General features: G+C 38.5%; 1 protein-coding gene across 2 annotated transcripts in view; it reads right to left on the reverse strand.

Annotated features, from left to right (window-relative positions):
- The window catches only part of QRSL1 (glutaminyl-tRNA amidotransferase subunit QRSL1), a 31,374-nt gene that overhangs the window by 15,812 nt on the left and 3,523 nt on the right, over window positions 1-12,039 (reverse strand). For both annotated transcript variants that reach the window (XM_067702445.1, XM_067702446.1), the window contains exons 2-5: window positions 6,391-6,550; window positions 5,751-5,849; window positions 4,181-4,277; window positions 1,721-1,897 (exon numbers count right to left, since the gene is read on the reverse strand). In XM_067702445.1, the coding sequence (XP_067558546.1) occupies window positions 1,721-1,897; window positions 4,181-4,277; window positions 5,751-5,849; window positions 6,391-6,550 (533 nt within the window). The remainder of the gene's footprint in view (window positions 1-1,720; window positions 1,898-4,180; window positions 4,278-5,750; window positions 5,850-6,390; window positions 6,551-12,039) is intronic.

Raw genomic sequence — 12,039 nt, forward strand, 5'->3', positions numbered from 1 at the left:
AAAAATTAAAATATTTTATAACTATATGATCTATAAAGTGATATTTCTCTTATAATCACTGCCCCCATAATAATCCTTATCACTTTTTATATATATTTATTCAGACACTTCCATGCAACTAACATATATACATATGTAATTATTATTTTTAACAGAAATAAGACATACTATACATACTGTTCTGCAACTTGTTCTCCACTTAACAGTGTATTTTGGATTTCTTCCCATGTCACCACATAGCACTCTAAATCATTCTTTTTATTGGTTGCATAGTATCAATACTCCTAGAATCTTCCTGTTTTAAAAACTATTATAAAAGAAACAAGTCAATAGGGGGGAAAACAAATCAGAACACCTGATGGTTTGGGACCCATTCAACCTGGAGTTACTTTCGGTCTGTGCCTCTCTTGAGTACATCCAGAGTGACGCTTTGGACTGAACAAGGCTCCTACGTGTCACATGGCCCTTGTGCTCTACAGAAAATGCAAATTAGATAGTCTTTCTTACCAAGTCCACTTGAGCCACAAAATCAGACTGCTGCTTTCACAATTTCTAAAAGGACACATTTTCTTATTAGGATTCCCTGATGTCTGGGTAAAAGTAAAACCTACATTTCCATAGGAATTATGTGTCAAAATGCCATCTTCTCAAAGCACATTCAGAAAGATGAACACTAAGTGGGGTGAGGAGGATAGAAAAAAGCCCCTAATCTTGCAACCCTTGCTTGTCAGAACTCTCATTAATATTAATGTGGTGCTATAAAATTCCACAGAGATAAAATGAAATGCTTTTACTTGTTAACAAGATTTCAGGGAAACTTAAAAACCTGTAGAATCTAAATCTCCATAGCTCTAAAAAATATAAATCATTTATTGATTGCAGTGCCTCAGAAAGAGCTTAGTTTCAGTGGATAATTAAAATACACATAGTACTGCTAAAGAAAACATTCTATTTGGTTAAATTGAGACCAATAAAATAAATATAATAACAGCAATATTTATTTACTCTTCTTTAGATGGTTAAGAAATGCTTTACAAATGGGACTTAAGACAAAAGCATTGATTGATGGATTCTTTCCAAATACAAACTATGACAGTTGAACAAATAACCTCCCTACAAATTTGAAAAAATTTTATGTACTTATATACATTTTTAGTTGTATGTTTAGAAAAACACTATTTAATATATTCTATTGATACATATTAGGAACATTTTCTTCCTCCCTCCCTCCCTCCCTCCCTTCCTTCTTTCTTTCCTTCCTTTTTTTTTTCTTAAGTCAGATTTAGCTGAAGGATAAACCATAGCTAACAATTTAGTTCAGCAGCACTCGACTAAAGCCAAGGTATGTTAGTCTCTAAATATCTGTACAATCAGTGAGCAGATACCCAAATAAATTATTTAAAAATGAAATTCAATGAAGTCCATTTAAGTTAACTGGTTTATTCTGTAAAATCATGTTTTTAAGAGGACCATATACTATAGAGGAAGAGTTTAAATGCTGTCTTAAATTGAAGTTAAATGTATAGAATACACATAAGTGTACCATAAAGTTGAGTGTATTTAAGATATAATTTTGATACACCATTGAGCACAAATAGCTCAGTAAAGGGAAATAAAAATACCAAGGTATGAACGACTCTATTGTTGAATTTTGTGTATGGTTTATGACTATTTGTATTAGGTTGGGTTTTTAAAGTACAGATAGTAAAAAACATCTTACGCAAAGCACGTGAACGCTGACACAGCCGCCGCGCTCCCGCCTGAGCTTCCTCCAGTTATGAGCCAACGTGAATCCTCATTCTCACCATGAGACTTCTGCTTCCTCTTTTCTCTGTATTGTTTTGAATAACTCCAGGGGTTTTTAACTGGTCCAAATATGCCATCTGTGCTTCCAGATCTGAGATGAAGAAGTGAAGCAAGATATCTTAATACAATTCATTTTATGTAAAATTTTCATCTCCTGATTGTATTATTTGCTTCTGACACTGTATAATCCACTACAACTTGAATTAGAAAAGGTAGGAAGCCTGCTTAGATGTACCTTTCTTTAATTAGACAGTTGAGGAGGTGAAGGAAGGGAAGTAAAAGCATTTGTGGTGGAAAGTAGGAAAAAACTAGTCTGCTAAGAAAAGAAAATTTTTATCCCAATTGATCATCTAATTCAGCTTAGGATGATTTCCTTCGTAAATTAAGGTCTTCCAGTTGAAGAGTGTCACAAAACATCCAAACAGTTAACAAGTAGTCTTTTGAAGGAATTCCTCTGTTAATCAGAAGTTTTAAGAGGCAAGTTCCCCAGTGGTCCAGTGGTTAGGACTCCACACTTCCACTGCAAGGGGCAACTAGGATCCACCCCTGGTCAGGGAACTAGGATCCCACATGCCGCATGGGGAAGCCAAAAAAAATTTTTTTTAATAAAAAAAAATTAAAAAGTCAGTTACATTTCTATAAACGAACAATGTTAAACAATTAGAAATTGAAAAGAAAACACCATTTTCTATAACATTAAAAAAACATGAAATAGGGCTTCCCTGGTGGCGCAGTGATTGAGAGTCCACCTGCTGATGCAGGGGACATGGGTTTGTGCCCCGGTCTGGGAGGATCCCACATGCCGCGGAGCGGCTAGGCCCGTGAGCCATGGCCACTGAGCCTGCGCATCCGGAGCCTGTGCTCCACAACGGGAGAGGCCACAACAGTGAGAGGCCCGCGTACCGCAAAAAACAAACAAACATGAAATAATTGGAGACAGATCAAATGTGCAAGATTTATATACAGAAATCATAAAAATATTGCTAAGAAAAATTAAACTCTAAATGGAAAGATATACAGAATTCATAGGTCAGAAGGCACATATTAAGATGTCAATTTTCTACAACTTGATCTATAAATTCAATACCACCACAATCAAAATCCTATCAAGCTTCTCTGTAGAAATTAGTAAGCCAATTCTAAACCTTATATGGAAACGCAAAGGATCTAGCATACGTAAAATAATTTTGAAGAGGAACAACAAAGTTGAAGAACTCTTATTACCTAATTTCAAGGCTTACTATAAAGCTACAATAATCAAGATAGCGTGATACTGGATACACAGATTAAAACAGAATCCAGAAATGAACCTATATATGTGTTCAACTGATTTTTTTTTAATTAATTAATTTATTTTTGGCTGCATTGGGTCTTTGTTGCTGTGCGCGGGCTTTCTCTAGTTGCAGCGAGCGGGGGCTACTCTTCATTGCAGTGCACGGGCTTCTCATTCTGGTGGCTTCTCTTGTTGCGGAGCACAGGCTCTAGGCACACGGGCTTCAGTAGTTGTGGCTCGCAGGCTCAGTAGTTGTGGCGCACAGGCTTAGTTGCTCCGGGGCACGTGGGATCTTCTGGGACCAGGGCTCAAACCCGGGACCGCTGCATTGGCAGGTGGATTCTTAACCACTACGCCACCAGGGAAGCCCCTGTTCAACTGATTTTTGCCAAAGGAATCAAAGTAATTTAATTTGAATTCTTATACAGATAGTCCCAGATCTATAGGACAGACATATGTAAAAAAACTGAACTCTGGCTTTCTTCATATCATGTACAAAATAATTAACTCAACTGGATCACAAGTTTAAATGTAAGAACTGAAACTATAAAACTTCTAGGAGAAAACATAGGATAAAAACCTTTATGACCTTGGGAAAGGTAACAATTTCTTTGAAAAGACAAAAACATAAGTCATTAAAGAAAATGATGAACTGGACTTCATCAAAATTAGAAACTTTCACTCTTTGAAAGGCATGTTCAGAGAATGCAACGACAAGCCAGAGATTCAGAGAACATATTTTCAAATCACCTATCTGATAATGGACCTGAATCCAGAATATATGGAAAAAACTATTATAACTCAGTAAGAAGACAAGGCAACTTTTAAAAAAGGGCAAAAGATTTGAATAGATACTTCACTGAAGATATATGGGTAGCAAAATAAACACATGGTGTTTAACATCGTTAGTCATCAGGGAAATACAAATTAAAACTAAAATGAGATATGACCTATTAGCAGAACAAAATCTCATGGAGGGTCTGAGAAACTGGCATTAGAGTCCTCAAGAAATCACCTCACTACTTTTAGGTACCTACACTTAATGAAATTAAAGATGCAGATGAAAGAAATACAAGAAGAGAAAATTTCAATTTTACTTACCCCATAGCAAACTCATCTAAGTTTGTTTTTCCCATTAGTAGAGCTCCCTGATCCAACAACTTCTGAACTACTGTAGCATTGTAAGGTGGTACATAACCTGAAAAAAATTCAGTTATTTTCTTCTTTTTTAAAAAAATTGAGGTATAATTGATTTATAATGTTATATTACAGGTGTACAACATAGTAATTCAAAAATTTTATAGATTATACCCCATTTAAAGTTATTATAAAATGTTGGAATTTTATGATAAAATTCCCTGTGCTGTATAATATATTCTTGTAGCTTATTTTATACACAGTAGTTTGTACCTCTTAATCCCCTCCCCTACCTTGCCCCTGTCCTCTTAGAAATTCAGTAATTTTTATCATAGGAAAGAAAACAGGGAACACGTAAATCATATACAAGAAACAAAATTTTAAACTGCAATTAAGCAATTCATATTGACATGTTAATTATTCCTAATTTAAGTAGTAGGTTGTACTTTCTTCTGAAAGTTAATTTTTTCTACTGCTAATTGCTATATGTTTTCCAAAGAAAGTCTATATATTCTGTCTTTACATCCTAAAACAATTGACTTTTAACAGTTAGTACTACAAAGTATTGAATGAGATGTACCCAATTCATTTGAAACTAATCACAAATCATTATTTTGCTCATTGTACTTGACTTTCTCTTCTCAGATGTGCAAATACCATGGTAATTTTTATCTATTTCCAGCAGGAATAGATCTTCATTGTCAATTAAAATTTCCTCTATCTAGTGTATATTCCCAGACAATTAACAAGTCTACCTATCAGAGGAACTTGGGGCATACACCTCATAGAATGTTAGTTTTAGTGCACAGTACCCTAAATATGCTTTTTCCATTTCTTTTTCCTCCTTGGATCCAAATATCTTGATAAATATGATTCCTTTTTGACCTACTAAACTTTAAAAAATAAAACTAAGCTTCACTATACTAAGTATAGTGATAGATGGAGGAGTCAGGAGATAAAAATAACCAGACAGGGCTTCCCTGGTGGCGCAGTGGTTGACAGTCTGCCTGCCGATGCAGGGGACACGAATTCGTGCCCCAGTCCGGGAAGATCCCACATGCCGCGGAGCGGCTGGGCCCGTGAGCCATGGTCGCTGAGCCTGCGCATCCGGAGCCTGTGCTCCGCAACAGGAGAGGCCACAACAGTGAGAGGCCCGCGTACCACAAAAAAAAAAAAAAAACCAGACAGTAGATGCTAATAAATCCTCATACCATTTGCAAAAGAGGGGGAATGACAGCCACTTTATACTTATTTCTGTGTTACCAACGAGTGGGTGTTAGAGGTCACTTAGCATGTTTGTGGTCAGTTATCAAGTCTTCCTAAGTAGGATGCATCCATTAAGCAGGCCTACCCCTGAAGAATAATTTTGCATTCTGAAAGAGCAAATAGTAAAACGGTAATATTCTACCCTAAGTTATTTCCTTTGCAAATATAATCAGTCTGAGAATATCTTTGTGCTTTAGTATCTTATCTTTAATTTAAACTGAAAAATACCTAGTTTTATAAAACAATGCTCCGGTCAGTTAAACTTTACCTTTCAGCATGTTTGATGCACATGTTGTCTCAATGCCGGCCGTGCTAAAGTTGTCTTTTACCGCAACAGGAATTCCATCTAAATCCCCAAGTGAGTGACCTGCATTAAAAAGCCAAAAGAATAGAAGAAATACTGGGTTGGCCAAAAGTTTGTTAGGGTTTTTTCATAGCATCTTATGGGAAAAGCCAAATGAACTTTTTGGCCAACCCAGTATCTAGTTCAAAATACAGATATTAATAATAGTTATTAAAATAACTACTAGTTTTTGCTAAAGATACATCTTCAGAAATCAAATTTGTGTTAGAAATTATTACAGTTGGACATTATACCCGTTAGCCTCATTTTTATTATACCTCATGGCCAGTTCTTTTATGTATGTATATATTTATTTATATTTAAAAAATTTTTTGGCCATGCCAGCTGGCTTGCAGGATCTTAGCTCCCCGACCAGGGACTGAACCTGGGCCCCCAGCAGTGGAAGCTCGGAGTCCTAACCACTGGATCGCCAGGGAATTCCCCAGTTCTTTAAATAAGGGAATTTTTTATGTTTAAAGCTCCACTTGCCAAATGGAGACTGCTACATCCAATTAAACTCTTTCTCTTGGGATGTCACAATTAAGTATAATTCAAAGTAATTTACCTTTCTTATATCTTTTCTCTGATTCTTCAGCTTGCTTTAAGGCCACCTCTTCTGATACAGTAATGTAAGCATTTAGAAACTTGGTCTTCTTGATAAGGGAGAGACATCTTTGACAGAGCTCAGTTGGAGTAACTTGGCCTTGTTTCAGTGCCGCAGAAACCTAGAGTATACACAATTCAAAAACCCTTTGCCAAGTCTGCAGAAGTTTCAAATGTTACACTGAGGCGTGCAGATAGAGTGGTTAAGTATAAAAATTTAAAGTGAGGCTTGGATTCAAAACCAGGAGAACCTATCAAGTCTACACTTACTTAGGGTGGTGAATAAGGGTAACATTGGTCAGCTGAAAGATGGGTTGGAGGACACCACAGTCATAGCCCTAGCTGAGGAACTCTACATCAGGCTTGAACAAACAAGATCGCTGGTTTAGGTAAGCCGCCCTGTCTAGGAGAAGGAGAGGCCCAGTGTGGGTGAATCATGGGTTAGGGTAGATAGTGTACAGAGAGAAGCTTAGCTGCAACACAGGCCATCCACAGTGCAAAAAACAGAATGAACTAGACAAGGCATTACAGGACTTTATGGCCCCAAATAAGTGATCTTTATTAAATAGACCTTTTTATCTATTGGAGAATTCAAGCAAGAGCCACTACAAATTGAGAGAAATGCTTGTAAAATATGGGTTCAAAAGCCAACTAAAAACAAGCTTTTCTAAAACTCTGTCTTTGATGCATTAGGAAGGCTAGTAAAGAACGCGTTAAAATAAACTGCACTTCAAGTGACCAGACCTTGCATATTGACAGTAAGTAAAGCCTAAGGTGAAGTGATGACTTGTAATACTTCCTGCAGGAAGTAATAATAAATACTTACTAATTGAATAAAAGGAATGAATAACAAGTCAAAGATGATACCAAGTCTTTAGAGACCATCTGAAAAGAGTTGGATAAGATGGTAGCTCAGACAAGGGGGATGGGGGGAAAAGTAACATTTTCTGAATATTTACCAAGAGCCAGGCACTGTTGTTGCTTTCGATTCATTATTACTTTATTTAGCCCTTAAAACAACCACTTAGGGCTTCCCTGGTGGCACAGTGGTTAAGAATCCGCCTGCCAATGCAGGGGACACGGGTTCGAGCCCTGGTCCGGGAAGATCCCACATGCCATGGAGCAACTAAGCCCGTGCGCCACAACTACTGAGCCTGCGCTCTAGAGCCAGCAAGCCACAACTACTGAGCACGTGAGCCACAACTAGTGAAGCCCGTGCACCTAGAGCAACAGAAGCCACCGCAATGAGAAGCCCACGCACTGCAACGAACAGTAGCCCCCGCTCGCTGCAACTAGAGAAAGACTGTGCACAGCAACGAAGACTCAATGCAGCCAAAAAATAAATAAATTTATTAAAAAATCAAAAAAACCCCAACCACTTAAGTTAGGTATTATTAACCTCATTTTATAGATAAAGAAACTGAAGCTAAGAGAGGTTAAGTGATGTGTCCAAAGTCACAGAAATAGTAAAGAGTAACTTAACAGGTAGTAATATTAAAATTTAACAGGTAACTAACTGCTCCTTCACCATTTCTCTCTGCACCAGTGGAAGCTTAGCTTGTCCTGTATGCTGACTGTACTTCCACGTGTCCTATATGCATCAAGCAATAGGAATTTGCATTTAGGGGAAAATCTGCAAATGATCTGCTCTAGGCTGTTGAATAAATCATCAAAGTGGTGGTATTCTTAGGTCTGAGGGTTTTAAGCCAGAAAAGCAGTGCAAATAGGCCATTGAGAGGATCCCTAACGCTGATGCACAAGAGGAGGAAAGGGCTGCCATGGGGATGCTGGGGGAGGGGTTCAGAATGGGGAGGGGCAGCTGGGCTCAACTTAAAGGAGGTAACCTAGCAACAAGAAGAGATATTTCTGTTGAACGGTTTGTATGAGATGTAAACTCTTTAGAAGAGAGAAACTGGAGAAAAAGAAACGACAGCAGTGTATTGTAATGTTGTAAACATGGAGTGGGCTTATGTAAATAGGCTGAGTGCAAGCGTCAGAACTAGCAAAAACGGAAAGCTAGAGACACAGAGAGGTATATAGACAGGCCTACCCCGGAGCAAAATTATAAAAATGAGGAAAATTATGCCTGTCATTTTCTCTTCTTCTTTGTCTCCCTTCAAGTCCCCTAATGCCAAGTTGTCTTCTGACTTGCCAAGTGATATGAGAATAAGAGGTAAGGAACTGCAGTTATGGTTACAAGGGCAAGAAATGAGACTGTCTGGGAGCATTCTTTTTCTTTATTTATTGAAGTATAGTTGATTTATAATGTTGTGTTGGTTTCAGGTGCAAAGCACAGTGATTCAGTGATACATACAAATATATCTATTTTTTCCAGATTCTTTTCCCTTATAGGTTATGACGTAGTATTGAATATAGTTCCCTGTGCTATAAAGTATATAGTTACCTATCTTATATATAGTAGTGTGTATATGTTAATCTCAAGCTCCTAATTTATCCATCTCCCCCACGCCCCTCCCCTTTGGTAACCATAAATTTGTTTTGTCTGCAGGTCTATTTCTGTTTTGTATATAAGTTCATTTGTATAATTTTCTTTTTTTGTAGTTTCTACATATAAGCAATATCATATATTTGTCTTTCTCTGTCTGGCTTACTTCACTTAGTATGATAATATCTAGGTCCATCCATGTTGCTGCAAATGGCATTATTTCATTTTTTATGGCTGAGTAATATTCCATTGTATATATGTACCACATCTTCTTTATCCTTTCATCTGTTGATGGACATTTAGGTTGTTTCCATGTCTTGGCTATTGTAAATAGTGCTGCAATGAACATTGAGGGGTGTGTATTTTTTCGAATTATGGTTTTCTCCAGATACATGCCCAGGAGTGGGACTGCAGATCATACGGTAGCTCTATTTTTAGTTTTTTAAGGCCACGCCCTACTGTTCTAGGAGTACTCATTTTATTTTTTATTTATTTTTAAAAAATTGTATTTATTTTCTTTATTTTGTTTGGCTGCGTTGGGTCTTAGTTGCAGCACGCTGGGTCTTTGTTGAGGCGTGCAGGATCTTTCGTTGCAGCGTGGGCTCTTCCTTGTGGTGCACATGTTTCTCTCTAGTTGTGGTGCGCGGGCTTCTCTCTAGTTGTGACATGCACAGGGTCCAGAGCACATGGGCTCTGTAGTTTGTGGCATGCAGATTCTCTCGTTGGGGCACGCGAGCTCAGTAGTTGTGGCGCGTGGGCTTAGTTGCCCCGTGGCATGTGGGATCTTAGTTCCCCGACCAGGGATGGAACCTGCATCCCCTGCATTGGAAGGAGGATTCTTTACCCTGGACCACCAGGGAAGTCCTTGGGAGTACTCATTTTAAATGGTAATCTTTGTTAGGATCATTTTTAGGAAATTTAGATTTGACAACCTCAATAAGGGTATTGGAGAAGAGAAATGAAAACAAAGATGCTAATTAGCTAGAATGGATTAGATGTAAGGATTATGACATAAAAATAGTACAGCTCTCCTGGAGCAAAACTAAAGGTATCATATCTGAATATAAGATGAAATCAACTAGAAAAGTTTTCTCTTCCCTCTTTTCTCAAAACCCCCAGCTCATCTGAAGCACAGGCCTTGAAGGAGATTATATAACTCTCCCTGGTGTGTTAATCTACAGTCTTCCTGATACTCCTTTTCATTCACTGAAGTTTTTAGCAGCTGGTTTGCTGTAATCTTCTTTTCTATGGCTCCTATTGCTCTTTTTGTTGACTTCAAAATTCAAGTCAGGTACACGGACACCAGGCCTCTCCGTTCCTGACCTCACTTCACACAAACTCTTCCGTCACCTCACCCCAGTTACCAGCTCACATGGTCATTGGCCCAGACTATATCATTACCAACATCTGTATCATCTCCCAAACCTCAGTTCTAATTATCCCACATCTCGTCCCCTGAGCTCATTTACTCTACTACCCACATGGTCAGCAAAAAATCGGGGAACAGGGACTTCCCTGGTGGCGCAGTGGTTAAGAATCCGCCTGCCAATGCAGAGGACATGGGTTTGATCCCTGGTCCAGGAAGATCCCACATGCCATGGAGCAACTAAGCCCGTGCGCCACAACTACTGAGCCCACGCTCTAGAGCCTGCGAGCCACAACTACTGAGCCCATGTGCCACAACTACTGAAGCCTGTGTGCCTAGAGCCTGTGCTCTGCAACAAGAGAAGCCACCACGATGAGAAGCCCTCGTGCTGCAACAAAGAGTAGCCCCTGCTCACCGCAACTAGGGAAAAGCCCACGTGCGGCAATGAAGACCCAACACAGCCAAAAATAAATAAATAAATGTTAAAAAAAAAAAAAAAAGAAAGAAAGAATACGGGGACCTCAGTCCTACAACCACAAAGAAATGGATTCTGCCAACCAGTGAGGTGGAAAGAGGATCCCAAGGCATCCAAAGAGACAGCGGCTCTGGCTGACACCTTGATTTCAGCCTTGTGAGACTCTGAGTAGAGAACCCAGCTACTCCATTCCTGGATTCCTGACCCACAAAACTGTGAGACGATAAGATTGTGTGTGTGTTTTAAGAATGTGTTATTTTAAGCTGAAAAGTTTATACTAATTTGTTACACAGCAGTAGAAAAGTAATATACCTTCTTAGAAAAATTAAGAAATCTCCCTCAGGAACCATTCTTCTTAGAAAACAGGGGAAGAGAAAACTGTAAATACATATAATCTAGTAATTTTGTCACTGTAACAAAATTAGTGTTAATAATGGCACTTGGTTCTAGGCATTATCCTAGATGTTTTGTATTTCATTTAATCTTCATATCCACACTAAGAGGCTGATATTATTTCCATTTTACAGATAAATTACTGAAGTTCCTGCTTAAAATCACATAGCTAGGAAGTAGCAGAGCTGGGATTCAACCAAGGCCTGATCTTGTTTCCAAAGCCCATGCTCTGGACCACTATACTCTACTACTTCTCTATGCAGGCTGTTACAGCATTTACTCCTCTGTAGCAAATAGAGAACATTTTGTTAACTTTACAGATAGCATCAAAGCTTAACTTAGGAAAAGAACTGTCTTTCAAAAGAAAAACTGTCTTGATAAATGCTGAAGGTATAGAAGAGCCCTTGAAAGCTGAGTGTCTGGTTGACTGGTACTCTCTTTAACACACTCATTTAACATTCATGCTTTTTGTCGCCATTGTTCCAAGAAATAGCACATCAAGATCACCAGTAACCTCCACATTCCTAAATCCAGCAGTCATGGCCCAGTCCAGCAGCACTCAGCATTCAACACAAGACATCACTCCCTCCTTGAAGCACTTCTTTTTCACTTGTACTTTGGGATACCAAGCCATCCTGGTTTTCCTCTTGCCTTACTGGCCACTCCTCCAAGTCTCCTTTGTGGGCTCTGCTTCCTACCGCTGACCCCTAAATGTTGGAAAGTTTCAGGCCTTGTTCTATATTTACACTCAGATCTCATCTGACCATATAACTTCAATTATGTCCTCTACTCTGGACAATTTATATCTCATACCTAGCTTCTTTCTTGATCTCCACGTTCCTATATCCACCTGCTTAACTGACATCTTCACTTGGATATCTTTAGAAGCATCTCAAAATTAACATGTCTTGATAACTTTCTCCTCACAACA

The sequence above is a fragment of the Pseudorca crassidens genome, chromosome 13 (genome assembly GCF_039906515.1).
Source record: "Pseudorca crassidens isolate mPseCra1 chromosome 13, mPseCra1.hap1, whole genome shotgun sequence".
Taxonomy (NCBI): Eukaryota; Metazoa; Chordata; class Mammalia; order Artiodactyla; family Delphinidae; genus Pseudorca; species Pseudorca crassidens.